The 18,421-nt window shown below is 40.6% G+C and overlaps 1 protein-coding gene and 1 long non-coding RNA gene across 2 annotated transcripts; one reads left to right on the top strand and one right to left on the bottom strand.

The window, feature by feature from the left end:
• Nucleotides 1-440: 440 nt before the first annotated feature.
• On the bottom strand, nucleotides 441-11,874 carry adssl (adenylosuccinate synthase, like). The gene is made up of 13 exons (XM_074611535.1): nucleotides 11,512-11,874; nucleotides 10,452-10,554; nucleotides 9,836-9,904; nucleotides 9,180-9,230; nucleotides 9,033-9,099; nucleotides 8,805-8,912; nucleotides 7,082-7,163; nucleotides 5,594-5,720; nucleotides 5,352-5,506; nucleotides 2,996-3,120; nucleotides 2,784-2,881; nucleotides 1,489-1,638; nucleotides 441-1,380 (listed from the first exon to the last, which is right to left on the bottom strand). Exons 1-13 carry the CDS (start codon nucleotides 11,767-11,769, stop codon nucleotides 1,328-1,330), a joined length of 1,446 nt encoding a protein of 481 aa, XP_074467636.1. The 5' UTR covers nucleotides 11,770-11,874; the 3' UTR covers nucleotides 441-1,327.
• A 1,119-nt stretch (nucleotides 11,875-12,993) lies between these two features.
• LOC141753150 (uncharacterized) lies at nucleotides 12,994-13,274 on the top strand. The gene is made up of 2 exons (XR_012590398.1): nucleotides 12,994-13,115; nucleotides 13,170-13,274. It is a non-coding gene; the product is annotated as an uncharacterized LOC141753150 (long non-coding RNA).
• The last annotated feature ends 5,147 nt before the right edge of the window (nucleotides 13,275-18,421 follow it).

Here is an 18,421-nt window from a genome sequence, read left to right as displayed (position 1 = left end):
TCCATCGATAATATAAAATATATTGATTAGAGCAGTTTAAAACATGCTTACATTTAGTTGTGGAGACATTCAAAAACGTATGATAACGGCATCACACATCTTCCCAGGTGCAGGTTTCTTATGGGCCACCCTACACAGCCACTAAAGGACAATATGTGTGCATTATGAATAAGACGGCAATGACCAGATATGTTGGAATCATTTTGGTTTCCTTATTTTACTTCTAAACCCCTACAGGCGAATATCAATAAGAAGAAAATAAACTGTAGCTGTACATCAGGTGCAATGTAAGAATGCTTTGATAACACAACACAATGTGTATACCTTTACGTTTCACATCAACACCTGAGAACAATTTATTTACCTTTTCAGAAACATGTTTTCCAGAGTTAAACCGTTTTACTAAAAGCTGAATGAAAATGACAAAATAAAAGAAACAATAAATGTTAGTTTCCTTTTATTGATAAGAACAAGCTGGGTAAGAGTCTTTTACATCATTGACGATGAATGAAATGGCGTATGAAACATATTGAGATATATTCTGGTACAACACTGCCCATTGGCCATTTTCATTACATTTACACAAACTCCTCAAAGACCAATGTCTCTGTTGTGGACGTGGAATTTCTACTCACTTTTCCTCAACTATTATGAAGAAAAACATCTATTCAAACTCAAGTTGCTTGATTTATTCATTTTGAGGATGATTTAAAAAGCACTATTCATTCCAACAATCATCATGGAAATATTGTTACAAACTTAGACAACTGAGATGAGTTCATGTTTTTTTTAAAGTGTTTTAAAATTGCTCAATAGAAAAGTTCACTATCGGACTGATTGCACAATGGCTTTCAATCATTTATCCGTCCCGTTACGAAGCCTGAAAAGAATCTCTCGCTTTATTGTGTTGTGCCCCTTTAATGCGACAGCTTCTACATCTGTTCATCAATGGCTCTTCAAATATATGTAACAAAAAAAAATAATAATAACATGGAGAACAGATATCAATTAAGGTTAATTAGCCTCAAATGCTAAAAAGCAAAATAAACTGCGTTTTACTGTAGAATGGGAAAGAATGATCCATTTGCACCAAGTTTTAAAAATTAACACCCGAATAAATATAGAAAAAACATTATGTGGAATGCATAAATTATATCCAAGAAGAATTATTGTAAATGTGATGCACAAGCAGCAACTAAGAGTTTCGCAAATAGCCTTGCTGGTGAAGTATTTCCTTTAGGAGAGTTTGCATTTTAAACTCCTCTGGTAATCCTATCAAAACCTGAAATCATTATGTGAGGAGGACTACGGGGTCAGCACAGACGGATCAAAACAGTTTGACCATGCTCTCTCTGGACTTGCCGACTCCGACCCACTTCACTGAAATGAGAAAAAGGAAAAAGACGAGATGTGACTGGCAGGTTTGGCAAAGCGAATAACACATTTGGCTGCAGTCTATCCATTAATGTAAAGTGCCTCTTTACAAACCTGGCACTTGTAGGAAGTCCTCAATGAACCGAACGTAATTCTGGGCATTCGACGGCAGCTCCTCGAAGTTCCGAGCTGCTTCGGTGCTGCAGCACCAGCCGGGCAACGTCTCGTAATCCACCGACACCCGCGTCAAAACGTCCATGTTTGCTGCAACAGAAGACAACGTGTGAGTGAAAGATGAAATGTGTACTGATTCACCACAAGACGGTGGTCAAAACAACACCCTGGACAAATGTCTTTTAATGGGATTTAAGGTCCGTACGCAAAAGTATGTTTTATTATCTGATACGGTGTGATGCTCCTAAGATTGTTGGAAGACTGCAGCAAAACCAGAGAGCAAATCTGGATCAGGACAAGCGCCACTTCTAACATCCAGCACCATAAAGATGATAAATATATGAGGGGAAATCAGTGATAACACGCTGGCAGAGAGCAGCTGCAGTGTCAGGTGGAGCAGAAAAAGAGGAAAGTTGTTTTATCATCCTCTGGTTCATTAGCTTAACAATTCAATTTGCTCCATTTGGCAGAGCAAGCAGAGGGACATGAGAAGGATGATAAATGCACCCTCAAATCTGCTGCAAAATAGATTTTTTAAAAACCCAAGATGTTGCATTTCCTGCTGGTAAAAGCTGACCTGTGTAAAATAAGACATTAGGGAGCATAAAAGCCACGTTCATTTGCCTGTAAACAAAGACTAAGTAGTACGCCTCAAAATAATAATCCATTTGAGCATACTCCTGTGTTTACAGTAATTATGTTTCTGGCATAAAAATATTTTGTGGATAGATGGATAAATTGTGACCAAACATTTACATCTTGTATTGTAGTCATCTAGTGCAGACAGAAAATGAATCCAAAAATGTTGATAATTACACGATCATGTATGTCTTTCTTTCTTTTTATGTATTTAACCAAAAATGACCAAAAGTCACTGGTTCCAGCTTCTCAAATGTGTGAAGATTTGCTGCTTTACCATTATTGTTTTATAGGTTTTATATCACTCAAAATTGTATATCTTTGGGTTTTGGGTACGGCTGTAGGTGATTTATTCGACAGATCTGTAAAACTGAGTTTCTCCACAAAGATTCGCTCAAAATAATTGTCAGATAATGAAAGTAATCATTAGTTGCAGCCCTACAGTCATCAAACTTTGCCCTCTACTTTAAGGCAACACTAAAACCTAATTTGAAGTAAACTAATGCTTGTCGTTGACTGTTAAATCCAATAATATTGTCCTGTAAAGGGCAGACAAAGAGCAGATCTATAAAAACATCTAAATGGGAATGACCTACCAGGGAAACTTGGTAGAGGTTCGCCATCAACCTTATAGGCCACGCCCACTTTAATCTCTGACAGCGTGTCCAAAATGTCCAGCTTCGTCAGGGCAATTCTGCAAGGAAACAAGTCACTCTGTTCAACTCTGATGACAATAACTTAACTGGAATTTGAGTAATTCCATCAGCAGAGGGGGATAATATGCTGAAATGGTGAGATGGTTCCTTACGCGGAGAAGCCGTTGACCATGTGGGCGTATCTGACCAAGATCAGGTCCAGCCATCCACAACGCCTCTTTCTGCCCGTCGTCACGCCGAACTCTCTCCCTCTGGACTGTAACAGTGCCCCGGTCTCCTAAAATACAAAAAGCACACACTGTCAACTGCTTTGAAAAATAAAAACGACATTTACTTTCAAAATCCACAAGATAATCCCGCTATTTTCAGGGACATTGTATTGATTCTGACTGTTTTGACACCTTTGACAGCGTACGGACAGTCAGCTGCACATGCCCTTTTCCAGTAACATCCTGTGGAAGCTGCCCAGTACAACCACACTCCTCTACTGTCAACCACTGAGTTGCATGGGGGATAAATTGTGTTGTTGAAGAGCACGTTGCTGGCAGACTTCTTTTCCACCTTCCCACAAAAGGTTTTCCCAGCAATCTCATAGATTTGAACGAACCTACGTCTGACCATAAGTCAGCCTCTTTAACCTCAAGTCTGAAGCTGACCACGACACCTGACAACACTGATGATGACACTGAGGTCTGTTTGGCTCACAAGGGGTTTCTGCATTACTGGGACTTCAGGAGCCTCAACGTGGGATGGTCATGTCACTTCAACTAATCTTCTCTCTTGTCTAATCAAGTCTCTATTTACGGGAAAATACTCAACCACAGTCACAATAATGGCTACAGCTGGGTACTTTTTAAATACTAATGCTAGTACATAGAGCTTCAATTTAACTGTTACAGGACAAAGAGACACAGGTCAGATGATTTAGGCTGCATTCACACCAGATCGATTCATTTTGACTTAATCGTCCGAGGAAACTTAGTGGCCTCGGTGTCAGTCAGCAGATTTTAGAATTAGTGTACGAAACTGAGTGTTTTGACCTTTCACCTTCCTGCCTGGTACGGTCACCTAAACTGTGGATATAAGAATAAACTGTCTAGGATTGTGTCAATGCCAAAAAAAAAAAACCTTGACTCAACTTTTTATAGAAAGGACGAGGAAGAAAGTATCCTGGCAGATAGCTCCCGTCCTCACTTCAGCCAGTTTGAGCTCCGGGATGTGTTTAAAAAGTCCTTCCTCCCAAGTGCCATCAATAATCTTAACTCAACAAAGTGACTGAGCATATCTAAGTCATGTGTAATGTGCAACATAACCGGTCTATGTAGTTGTTTTTACTAACTGCTTGTCTGTTTTTTAATGTTGCCGTTTCCTGTGTTTGGTGAGCCGAAGACAAGTTTCCACCCTGAGATTTATTGTATTGTATTATTGTAATAAAGTGCATCTGGGCTGCGGTTGCCACAGGGGTTTGCGGAAACAGCGGCCTGCAGCGAAAAGTAGAATCGGAATCAACTTTTGGAGAAAAGCAGCCCCAACGCCAAGCTGCGGTGGCCAATCATGTAACCAGATAGTCGGTGAGAGAACTGTTAACATCCCTGAGGGTAAAATACAAAACACAAGCACTTACACCAACTGCTCAGGAGTTTGTGTAACAGCTGACTACATGGATGCTCGTTGGAGCAATTCGGGGGGAGAGGGGGGGGGGAATTTGGTAGTGTGTTTCCTAGCTGCTGTGAAAATGAATAACGCTGCCTTCAAGTGCGGTTGGTAATATTAGAGATCATAAAAACGCTCTGACGAAAAACAAAAATTGTGAAATATAAAGTCTACTTGTGCTACCTCTGGGAGTTAAACTTCACAACATGACATTGCACAAACGGGCCCTTTAAGTGACACCCCGACACCACCCCACCGCCGGATCTGGTGTGAATGCAGCCTTACTCACCATCTCTCTGCAGCACCTTTCACATCTATGAAACCATGTGTCCTTCATCTGTGTGGTATTGCATTCATCTCAGGATTTCTTTTTTGATACTAATGTGATTACCTTTTAAATATTTGCTTTATTTTCCAGTTCACAACTGTTATTTCAGAATTAGGAGAAATCTAAATCTGTATGAAACCCATAAACCGCAGCAACAAATTCAACTCACCCATATAGAAAAAATATCTTCTCATCAATTTAAAATGTCATATATTACCAGAAATGGTCATTCAGATTCTATTCACATGTTTCCCTGAATGTTGGTTCAACATCTAAGACATTTCCTTAACTGCCATCTTAAAACGTGCTTGGCTGTTGTGGTATAACCTGACAATAACATCACATATCTACTTCAACCTAGTGGAGTGTGTTGGCTATTTCACAACGAGCTGCCTGAGAAGCCAGTGTGATGAATTTGATCCTTTAATCACAACATCGACGTCTTCTCAGCTTGATAACACTTATCTGTAATTAGCATCATCAACACGTTGGAAAAAACGTCTTTTTTCAAATGTGTCTTTACTCACATTGTCCTGCTCTGTTGGGAAAGCACCAACGCCCACCCGGGTGGTGTACGCTTTGACGACGCCGTATACTCGGCCGACGTACGACGGGGGCACACCGAGGCCGGTGCACACTCCTCCCACGGTGCAGTTAGAAGACGTCACGAAAGGATACGTCCCTGAACGGAGAAAAACATCCGTTAACCTGAGGAGGCAAAACCTCCATTAATTTTCATTATTCACTCCACAAACCCTGTGCTGCTCACCAAAGTCGATATCCAGCAGAGCGGCGTTGGCTCCCTCCACCAGGATTTTCTTACTGGGACCATTAAGAGCTTTGTGCATGAAGTACACCCCATCAGTCACCAGAGGACGTAGTCTCTCTGCAAAGCCCTGAAAAAAAAAACAGACCAAGAAGACTGCTTAGACCATCTCAAGATAGGCTGAAATCTACAACTTATAACTGAAGAAAGATTGTTAACTAATATAATGAAAACACTGAATACTGTTCAGCAATAAATACCAGTTACACTCTAACTGTCAACCATCCAAACTCAGGATCCAAACTCAACCTGTATCATACAAAACTAGTAAATAAACAATAATCTTCATTTCCTATTTGTTTCTGTCCTAAAAGATGCAGTACTGTGATAACACATCCCGCCCTCTTTTTTAGAGGGGTATGGGAGGTGGACAGGGGATGTTCAGGGGAGATAAAGAGTCAACAGTAGATGTCACATAGAAGTGGTGTACATCATCTGAAAGCTGGGAACCTGAAGATTAATTTGAGATGCAGCTTAAGTTGTTCTAGTTATAAATAAGAAATACAAATTAATTAATCAATTAGATAATTACTAAGAGCGTAGAACATGATGATAGAAGAATATGATGGCCATTCCCATGCTCATTTATGTCTCATACATTTTTGGGTTGATACCATATGTTACAAATATTTGTTGCTAAAATTAACCATTTTAATCACTTGAGAATTTATAAAAAATGATCAATGATCCTTCCAAAATACAACATTAAGACCTTGAGGAACACCATAGAAAAAGCCATGCTGTGATTTGGTATCAAAAACTTTTGACATTTGGAGATTTCGGCAAGAATTGCATTTTTTGCCAATTGGATGGCGAGCACTTCTGTTCTGGAAACTGCTCAGAAACCCCCTTGTTGTCAATCTACCTAGGAAAGCCATCCATCCCCTAGGTCTGTAGTTTGTGGCTGTAAAGTTTCGTGAAGCTGTGATTATCCTAGAGGTCACCACAGGTCATTTTATACAGTGAGGTCAAATTTTAAAAAATGGTCTCACTACAATGAAATGGCTACTATGGGGACTAACATTATCACACATGAATACAATTGGGCTCATTGGATCCACAAGAGTCTCAGCTTTACAATCATACTCAATTTATGTAATTCCAAGACTGATTAGGTACCCCAGTATGCAGAAATATTCAAATACACCATTTTAGTATGGGCAAAAATAACACATTTACACTGCTTTCAAAAAACTGCATGGTTTCTTAAATTCTTAAATTGAGGTGCTTTGTGCAACCGGCCCCAGGACCTTGAAACCAAGGCAGCTAAATTCAGCCATCATTCATTTTATTATTTATACCTGTTCATTTCCCACTGACATGTCAAAATGTCTTCCATGAAAAAGGTCTATTGTCACAATATCAATGCCAAGCAACTGTGATGTGGATGTGTCAGTATTTCCTGGCTCTGACATGATAACCTGTCCTCACCTTCAGCTGCTCCAGCTCGCTGTCAATGTCCACGTTGAGTTTCGGATACATCGTCAGGAAATGTTCTGCCAACATACGAAACCTGAGAGGAGGACAGAGTTAAGAGTCTGCTAAGACATGTTCATTCAAGTTTATGTGCTTCCCTCTTTATGCAAATACACCTTCACAAAATAATTGCACAACATGACAGGACAGACAAGGCTATCATAATGCTTCTATGAAAGCAGGGTGCCAGCAGTTTTAATGTGCGTGCCGTGGCCAGGTGTTGCCACCTGGTGGCAGGAGAAGATAGAGATACTACAACTATTGAAGCAATGCATGGGACACTTACGATACCCTGATGTCTATACGGTCTTTGTCCAAATGTGATTCAAATTGCTCTCAAAATGTATTCCTGAACTCAAACTTGCATCTTGAGAAGTTTCTTTATCAACACAGTATTGCAAAAACAAAACTGAATAGACCAAGGCCCTGTTCAGACCTTGTGGCCCAGTTCACACCTGGCATTAGAATACCTCTCCAGTGATCACTTGTGATCGGATCCGCTCTATATGCAAGTAAACAAGTAGTTGTCAAATATTTAATACTCTTATCAACATGGGAGTGGGCAAATGTTCTTGCTTTATGCAAATGTATGTGTATATTTATTACTGGAAATCCATTAACAACACAAAACATTGACAGATATTGTCCAGAAACCCTCACAGGTACTGCATTTAGCATACAAAATATGCTCAAATCATAACATGGCAAACTCAAGCCCAACAGGCAACAACAGCTGTCAGTGTGTCAGTGTGCTGACTTGACTATGACTTGCCCAAAACTGCATGTGATTATCATAAAGTAGGCGTGTCTGTAAAAGGAGACTCGTGGGTACCCATAGAACCCATTTTCATTCACATATCTTGAGGTCAGAGGTCAAGGGACCGCTTTGAAAATGGCCATGCCAGTTTTTCCTCGCCAAAATTCAGCGCAAGTTTGGAGCGTTATTTAACCTCCTTCGCGACAAGCTAGTATGACATGGTTGGTACCAATGGAGTCCTTAGGTTTGGTTTCATTTGATAGCAATATATTCTCTCCAGCTTTAACACTGAGCCCGCTACAACCTCTGAAAGATTAATTGCGTTAAAGAAATTAGTGGTGTTAAAACTAATTTGAGTTAACATGTTATCATCGCGTTAACTTTGACAGCCCTAATATTAAACTATTTTGTTGAGGCTTTTATTGTGAAAGGTCAGAACGGAATGAGTGAAGCTGTCATGTGCTGCTATTGACAATGTGGGAGTAATAAAGCGTTTGCCGTTACTTTATTAGGTCTACCTTCGTGAAGTATAGGTGCAACGTGACCCTCGGCTACACAAGTTGTTGTGGATCACCTCTCTCGGTGAGTGACACACACATCTGTTGAGTAGCTGGTCCTTCAATGAGGCCCAGGACGCATTCGTATACACACTGCTACGAGAATAACACACTGCTAAAAGAGTGTGGCCATATGTGGCTCAGACCATCTTCAAATGTGGATCACCCAAGACGCACGTTAATGCCAGGTCTGAACAGAACCTCAGACATTAAATGCTCTGCACACAATGAAGTCTGAAATATTAAACATGGCATAGTGACACTGTCTGAAGTTCCCATCAGCACTCTTTTTTGCTGATGATTTGGCAACATATAATGAGAAAATTTGAATGAAGGAAATTAGAAGAAAAACAAGAAAACTCACTTGTCCTCAAAAACCTTGAAATCCGAAACAAGGTCACAGACTCGCAGACCGTTCCGAGCAGCTTTGGAGGAGTAGGCAGGTCCGATACCCTTTTTAGTGGTTCCCAAACTGGAGAACAAATAAAAACACAACATTAATAACCCTAATAAACGATTTAATTAAATTAGAATATAAACTTTTACCAAAGTAAAAGATACGCAGTATTTAAACTAATAAGAGTAGATTTACTTTTTCCCTTCTTGCTGCTGCCGCTGCTGCTCCTGGATCCCATCAACGGCTTGATGGAAGTTGAACACTGGAGGCGGACAGAAGGGGACCGTCAATAAGAGGACATTTCTAATTCAAAAAATTTGAATGAGGTAATTCTTTACTCACCAAGGTGGGCCCGATCAGAAATCTTTAATCTCTCCTCCCACCCCTGTAATCCTGCACACAATACAACAAATCCCACGTTACACATTTGCTATACCTCACCTATTACTACATTCATATTACTACATAAATTTCATTGCAGGTTTCTTGTGTATTATGGACACATCACATCAATTGCTGCTCAGTGGATTGAATAAACTTATTGAAAGCTGAATTGAGCTGTCGTCTCTTTGTTTTTGCAGTGCCGGTTTCTGGTGATATATATTTCATTGCTACTGGGTATTTGCTTGATTGTTTTGTATGGTTTGACTGAGCTATTTTCTTTCTATTTTATGATTATTATTTGTCAGAAGTGACTCTGACTGGCACCCCCCGTCATTTAAGTGTCAAACCCGCTACAATATGTTTCTGAATATACAATACCCAATGTTGTATTTCATTATTATTACCTTTTTTTCCTCTTTGTTATTGAATAGATTGTTTTTCAGTTTACAGTTACTATCTGTTATATGCACATATTTTATTTTTTGTGGTTTAGGTTGTTTTTTTCTTAAGGAAACATTAAAAAAACGGCCTATTTAACGATACCGACACTGCTTTCTAAGGGAAGACAATATGTTGATGATATCACTGCATCTCGTCTGCTTAGAAAACTTTACCTTTGCCTTTCTGCAGGTTCTTCTGAGCCTCCTCAAACAGACCTGGTAGGTGGATCACCACTCCGTTGCCTGTAATGCAAAATGAAACTTTAACAAACCTCATGAGAAAGGCACCACTGCATAAGACATTTCTGATGAGGAACAAACTGCTCATGTTTTCCCGGAGGTTTTATTTATTTATATAACTCAAGCTATCTTGTTTACCAATCACTTTAACACAACTTCCTTTAATGTTTCCTCTTTCCGTGTTTTCATAGTACTGGAAAAAATGTTAAAACAAAAAAAGAGGAAATCAAGAAAACACTTAAGATTTAAACGGTGATTGTTCTACCAGAGAAATGAAGCCTTTCTGACCTTTAGTTACCCTTTGTGTAACTATGTATAGTCCCTGTAAGTCGTATGTGCACCTTGTGTTGATTTTTCTATACATATGCATAATCTTAGTTTAGCTAGGAGCAGGTGTACTACAAAAACAGTGTCACTTCCCCCACTACTACATGACACATTACAACTGATCTTGGTCATATAACGTCACAGACTTTATTATTTTATGAGGATCTTTATCTTCCCGCCAACTTTGAGTTTTTCAAAATAAAACACAAGGATTGTGTCGTACCAATGAAGGAGAGAGCCTTCTTGTTGAGCACTCCACTAGGCAGCAGGTGAAAGTCGTACTCCACTTTGTCCACAACCACCGTGTGACCTGCATTGTTTCCTCCCTGCAAACAGTAAAAACAGGATTCAACTTGTTATAGAGGGCAGTTATTCTGATGAGACGCAACGCTGGAGGCAAGTAAACAACACAGAAGACAGTTAATATGGTACAGTGACACAGATCTTGTTTAACAACCTCACAGCCTGTGTTTCACTGAGATAGTCAAAATATTCAGCCCCTGCAGCAAAGGTTAGTTGACAAGGAAAGAAAGACAGAAAAAATAAAATTCTTATGTCTCGTAAATTCTTCTCACACAAAAAGTACCTCAATCATATATCTTATACTGTATATGTTTTTAATATGCCTTGTACAAAGTATTTCCTTTTATAAAATTGTAATATAACTTATTATTTTTAATGGAGCTTCCCTGCAAAAAAGCATTTCACAAGATTAAAACACCTCAAACACAAAGCCTATGAGCTCAGCTGACTCTTCCTACACGTCACTCTTTTGATTACTTAGCTATAGTTTCTCCTCTCTGTTATTTATTAGTATGATTCGTGTGTGCCCCCTTTGTAAAGCGTCCTTGGGTTTCTGAAAGGCGCTATATAAGTCAAATGTATTATTATTATTATTATTATAACCATAATAAACATGTTGAATCTTGAATAAATGGCACTGTAGAAGAAAGAGGAACAGCTGGGCAACGTTACATAACGTCACATTCAATGGACAGGGTTATCAGTGTGTGGAGGTCATGTGCTGGATCCACATTTTGCAGATAAAAAGAGAAACACACAACCAGGCTAGCTGTTCTCACTAGCATCAACTTAGCACTTCTATATCCGGGAGGTCAGACAAGGTTGCTGACGTCACAACCACCTCATTAATATTAAACCGCTATACTAAACGGTTTAACGACTTTTCACCCCTAAACTCTCATGTTACAAACAAAGCGGCAACGCCATTGTGTGAAGTGGTAAGCTTGAATGCTAACTGTGAAGTTAAATCGCTGGGTTACCTGGCACCTGCAGACAATATCCGCATCCATAGCGAGCAAGTCCACAACTTTCCCCTTCCCCTCGTCGCCCCATTGCGCTCCGAGCACCACGGTCACTTTGTTCTGCGGCTCCTTCGGGATGCGGAGGAGAGAAGAAGAAGACTCCTGTTGCTGTGGCGACCCAGAGCTCTCCCGCGGCCGCTTCACGACGGGTTCTCCGTTCAGAGAGACGGTCTTCTCTCGTCCGTTAACGTTAGCCGTGCTGCTGTCGGATGCCATGCTTGCTGCTGCTCTGCTGCTCCTCTCTCCGTCTGCTGCAAACCGGAATATCGTTTTACCGCGTTTCTCTGCGTCACGGGAAGTGCTCGTCTGGTCTGTCGCCTCACCGCAAGATGGTGCTGGTTCTTGTTATATCTTTGATTCTGAATATCAAAGTGTATATCCATTTAGACATATTTATCATGATTTATTATCCCTATAAATCTGTTAGACTGACTATAATCGATTAACCGACACACAGACGTTGTATTTAACTCTGTGTCTTTATTTGTTTCTAGATTATTATTAAATTAAAGAGCACTGCCGTTGAAGAGACGATTCACAAAGAGTACATGAATGTAGGATGATTCACTCCCCTTCACTTCCGCCTTCGCTTTAAATCTCCGGAAAGACTATTTATTATTTGACTTTTTCTGTTTAACAGCTCAAATCTACGACGGAAAAAAAAAAGTCATACATTTAGGAGAAAAAATAATATTTAGTTAGAATCTACCGATGCGCGTTCATCCCACAGAGGTTCATATGAGACAGCAGAGCATTCACATCACATGTCACCTTGAGCAGGCTACAGTGTAAATCAACATAAATTGAGTGTAACTGAAAACATATAATTTATTTCTTCCTTTATCTTCTGGTAAATCAACATTTCCCCCCTAGCTGGCAATAATGAAATAGTATGACAAGAAGAGTTTTCTCCTCAAGTCTTGGCTCATTAAACTGTGTTGCTGATGAGAGGAACTGCTGTGATTGAAGCTTCCCTTAACTCCACCTGCTGATGGCAGCAGTATTTGATCATGAGGCTGCTGATCACAGTGAGCATGATCGAATCATTTGATTACTCCATTTGATTTGACTGTAATTTAGTGCTGACTGTCACTGACGTCACGATTCTTGTGGGGATTCTTATCTTCCGTGATGTCATGTACGACGTCACAGAGAAGGGTAACAGTACTACAAGGTATTGGGCGGGGCTTATATTCTATGTCATGTGTGACGTCATGTGTGACGTCATGTGTGCTTACCAAAAAGTTTACTTATAGGACCCATTTTCTCTCTAAGCTCTGAACATCTCTGTCAGACGCCAGAGACAAGGTTGTGACCTGGAAACACACCACGTCTACCTCGCCACGGGCAAGTTTCTCTGTTCAACCCGAAAGGTTGAACAGAGGATCCGTGGCGAAACTGCCAGGCATGGAGACAGATAGTGCTCCACTGGCAGGAGGGCGACCGTCCACAGCCATTGTTTCAGAGTCTACATGCCAGGCATGGGCGACAGCTCCACTGGCAGGTAGACTCCAGGCGATATTCAGGAGTTCAGAGGCGAGGGGGCAGCAACCCCCCGAGCAGTTGGGGGTTTGGTGCCTTGCTTAAGGGCACTAAAACCCCCAACTGCTCGGGAGGTTTGGTGCCTTGGGCTGTAAGGGGGAGCCCAAGGCACCAAAGCAGTTAGGGGTTTGGTGCCTTGCTCAAAGAGACAAACTGGCATCTCTCCAGCTACCACTTGATCAGGCGACCCTCCGGTACCCAAGCCAAGTCCCTATGGACCTAGCTACTACCGACCCCCCAGTTTTATTTATTTTTTATTTTTTTTATTTATTTCTGTCAGAGCGTTTTGTTTTATTTTATTTCTGTCAGAGCATTTTTTCTTTTTTTTCTTTTTCTGTCTCAAATCGAATAAACTGCCATAATCAATTCTGAGCTGTCAGCAGGATTATTACTTTATGCATCATGTAAGCAGCCAGATTACACACAGTATTTAGGCTAAAATACAGTAGAGGCAGTATTGAGCACAGCATCTGGCAAAGTGTGTTGGCTAACAGCAGAGATATCATACATGCTGATATTACTAATATCTTAGGTGAGAGGGGGTTTATGTGCTTCTCTGTGCTGCCTGTGATATTCCAGGACACACAGGCCATTTCTTTCACCACCTGTAGGAAATAATCTTGTGTAGATAGCCTACTCTATGTTACTGCTGCTGGCTATATAAGCAGCTGCTTCAGTGTGAAGGAGAGATACCGCAGGTCCTTCCTTCCTGCTGATGTCACACTTTGCAATCAACATAAAAGAGTATTTTATCTTAAATGTGGACTACCCATTGAAAAATAGTCTATTACTTCATTACCCAAGGTTGGAATTGAAATAAAAAAAGGAATATAGGCTACCAGTCACAAAAGTTCATATGATAAATATTGAGTGAATTGTTTGAGTTATGGAGAAGTTGTAGAACCATATAAGTATACCTATAGGCTACTTCTTCCTACTCCTTATAGGCTAATATTTACTTATATTATATTTTACTTATTAGGCCTGTGTTGATTATGTGTTTATTGACAGTTTCCTTTATGTTTACTGGTCTCTTTTTTTTCACACACACATAGCCTATTTGCTGTTCTTGTTTTTTTTTCTTGTTTTTTTTTTACTTATTTGTTACATGTTTGAAATAAATAAATAAGGTAAAATAAAATGGTGGTCACTGTCTACTCATATTTATCAAGATGAATCCCAATTAGTATGTGACAGTATGAAAGGTAGGGTCATTTGTTTTCATGAACGGCCGGATGGTGCTTCGCTTTAAATGTTTGCGGTCGCAAGGACTTGTGGTATGGGATTATCTCCTTTCCTTTCATAAAGGATGGTCCAGTGTATCCTATGCTAAAGGAAATAAGAAAGGAAGCACTGAAGCACCTTTCTTTAGCATTTAGAGAATTTGAACAGCTCTTATCATGGCTGCTACTTAGATACTTTGGGGTCATTTCACTCCGTTAGGAAACTTCCTAAGCAACAAAAGACTATTCGACCGCAGCCCTGGTGTCTTTCTGAAAACACCCAACACTGTGTCCATCAAGCTTCTAGGTGGCAGCAAAGGTAACAGTTTCATCTTGTGTGTGTACTCCTGGTGCATGCATTTACTCCAAACACGCAAACCAAGTGACAGTGTACCTGCGGTCAAGTTATGTTCAAGCACATGGCTGCTTGTTGGTTTTCTGGACCACAACAGTCTCTTCCTACAGTTGTATTTTTGTAATAATTTGTGGTTCAATTAGTAAGTGTATGAAGTAATTTATATATATATTTTTTTGTCATTTTGTAGCGATATATTCACCTTACTCATATGACAGGTTGCTCATGGTGTCTGTGCACATGGACTGGATGGAGCTGACTGTTTTCCACCCCATAAAGATGATATTCAGAGCGGAGGGCTGCACAGGTCACTCAGGTCAGGTCAGCTGGACTAGTCTGCTCTTTTAACAATTACCTGCCACATAGTGACACTTGAATTAGAGGTAAAAAACAAAACATCACCTAGTCTTAATCAATATGTTTCTAGGCATTGATCAGATAAGCAGAATAACACATTGTAGGCTATTGTAAGGAACACGCCGCCAATATTAATGGCTGCATCTTATGTCGGATAGATTAAAACACAGCAAGAAATGTTGATGCATATGGACACAAGCAAGCTGCAGAGAATTAATAATATTTTCTTTTAATTTGAATCCTCAGTAACATTTAAGAGTCCACATGGACATATGCCATTTTTCAAGACATTTTGATGGCTGTTATCAAATCATTGTTGTTTAATGATGATTTTTTAAATAGTTTTGTTTGCAGGCTGGATTTTGATTGATTGCACACTCCCGCAATTATTAAGTCAGTTTCATGTGTATATTAAACAATTTATTGTGAGTTTGGGCCCTCCAAATTGTCAAGAAGACGGCGTCATCTTGTTTTCATGAGGCTGAAACCGCAGAATGGCGTTGGCACTTCCTGATCCCAGTCAAGGCCTGTTGAAAGAGGCTGGGATGCGGTTTTGAGCTCTGGGGTATGACACATGCGCAGTGTAACTGGAGCTGCGGTCGTGCGTTGCTATTGGCTCAATTTTGGCGAGTGAAGATCACATGTTACTGCGCATTTGTTGTAACCCAAAGATATGATGCGTTGATGACGTCCTCTTTTCACCCTCCTTGATCCCGCTCACTTTCATTTAAAGGTGCAATGTGCAAGATCTGACCAGAATTTTTTTTTCAAACATTCCAAAAAATGTACTACCAAAATGTGAAGAGGTTACGGTGTATGTTATGTCAAAGACGTCTATGTTGTGTTGCAGAGATATCTACCAAAACGAGCATGCTAACCAGCTAGCTCCGGCCCGTCCTGTCTCATAATACCACTTGAACCTTTAGGGGGCGATATTGAGCCACTGTAGTGGCTCCGGGAGACGGACATTTAGGTAGCGTTTAGCTGAAGCAACTCGCATTCCCCAGCGCAAAACCCCGGAGCCGGGAGTCCCAGCGGGCTGCCGCACGCTATCCCCCCGGAGATGGAAATACAAGTCATTTCCTTGTTTCTGCCACTTTGAATATAATCAAATAAATAGTATCAAAACATACACGGACCGTACAGCCCCCGGCTGGTAGCACGGTAAACACAATATAGGCCACACGTGAAGATTATAACATTTGATGGCCTCTCAGAGATTCAGTAGTTAGGTTGAATTTTGCGTATTCTTGCCCTGCTGTTAGTTAGTAGTTTGCTTCTTTTTTATAACTTATTTATAACTGATATTTTATAACTGATGACTGTATATTTAGACTGTATGGCCCAGTAGTAGAGGTAAAATGCTGCCCCCAATTTGTTTGGAGCATGTGGTCAGATCTTACACATTGCAACTTTAAACCCGAATTCTGCAGCATAACAGTGTTTGTATCGAGGTAACTTCATCTTTACTATTACTTCAATGATCCTGTAACTATTAGTAAGTCATAATTATGTTTCTCAATCCCTTTAAAAGAATTTCGGGTTGGGTCAAGGTGACTTGACTTTCTTTGGCAACACATATTAACCTTACACAGCCCAACAGAGGACAAATGACAGACTCATCCACGCATAAAGCAACACATTCAGACTTTATTCATTGTAAATGATGCATAAAAAAAAATTGTAATTCATGTAAAAGCCACAAAAGTCACAGTTGGCTCGTTGTTGCAGCGACTGTAGTAAACCTCACATCTGTACGTATCGAGAGGGACAAACACAGCAGTGGCCTACAGAACTGACAGGCAGATGTTTCAATTACTGGCTGTCAATTCATAGGTCATCACCTTGTGTCCCATTGTCGCTCTTCAGCTCCCTCCAAAATAAAACATTTTGTCACACAGCGAGCTTTGCGTACTCTCAGGAAGTGTTCAGGCTCGGCGTCGTGTTCGGCAGCTCTCTGCAGGTAACAGCACTTCCACTGGAACGGACTCAGCTTCCACATGGAGTTGCTGTTACATACAGCGAGCACCAGAAGGCTGACGGCAAACCGTCTCCAGTTGTCCTTCAAATCAGTCGTGTTACAGATGGACAAACCTGTGATGCTTCCGGTGTTGGTAGCTGGAGGAGAAAAGGCACAAGAGAGAGCACCGAGGTTAACTCAGGATTTGGACTCGGAGGCAGTTGCTTTAGTACGTGAGGAGCCTCCACTTTGCAAGTGACTTTGACCCAGCAATTTCCTCCTCCCAGTTTTATTGCCTCAAGTAGATGGCATCATTGCTGACACTCTCCCCAACAGCACGGGCCAAAGGGCCAAGGCCTGTATAGATAACACAGATTTTATGGCTGCTGTCAACACGAGGCCGCCTTTCAATATGTGAATATATGGGTGTGTCTGACCTATGTACCTGCAGGCCCTGCGTTTCCTGCTTTACACTGACATTTGTCCTCATAATTACTAAAAGATTGCCTTTCATACTTTGTCAATATACTATATCAGTTTGGAACCTAATCGAGAGGTATTATTCAAATCCTGTTATACATTTTTGTTCTTTTTTCGACCCTGCCTTGTTCAGCTTCCAGAGTAATATCTCTGTAGACTTTGCCTCGCAGTAAAACTCTGCACGGAGAAAAACAGAACAATAAAGCAATTAAATGATTAGCAGCTCTGTTGGACCGCCTGTACTCGGGTGCTTTTTATGCCGTTGAATAGACCAATCAGACCGCATCCATCGCTTTTCTGCCACTTCGAAGACAGAAATATTAACATTAATTAGAAAATTACTATGAATACCGCCTAGTGTGTTTTACTTTTCTGTACCCATATTTTTCAAATATGAAAAAAAGAGCAAAAAAACAGAATCACTTAGTTAATCATCATATTAAAGTAAGACAGACTTTGTCCCACAATGTGTATCCTTAAATAGATAAAATACAAAATATGGCAAATTCTTCTGGCGTACCACCTGCTTTTTTTCAGGTATTCCTTTGATAAAAATAACTTGTACATAGTTTTAATCCTGTACATTTCACACAGGATTCAGTTTTGAGGTTAAGAGCTTAGTACTCACCTTTAGATGCATGGTGGCTTTCACAGGACCAGGCCAAAGGTTTCAAGAGCAGCAAGGGTGCTGTGACACCGGGAGCCGGGCGATAGCAGCAGCAGCAGCAGCAGAATAGGGGGAAGAAACAGAGCAACAGACAAGACCAAGGAGACAGATGAAGACACAGAGGGGTGACACTGACAGTGAGCAGCAGCTAAAGGAGGCGCATTTCGATGCAAATGTCGGCGAAGCAATGGCAGCGAGGCAGAGCAGCCAGTTTAAGAGAGATCAGGAGTTGGTGGAAGGTTAATTATTACACTCGCAGTCAATATTTAACAGGCCCAGCGCCC

The sequence above is a fragment of the Sebastes fasciatus genome, chromosome 16, assembly GCF_043250625.1.
Source record: "Sebastes fasciatus isolate fSebFas1 chromosome 16, fSebFas1.pri, whole genome shotgun sequence".
Taxonomy (NCBI): domain Eukaryota; kingdom Metazoa; phylum Chordata; class Actinopteri; order Perciformes; family Sebastidae; genus Sebastes; species Sebastes fasciatus.
Note: the sequence above shows the minus strand (reverse complement) of the source record. Positions and strands in the feature narration are given on the sequence as shown.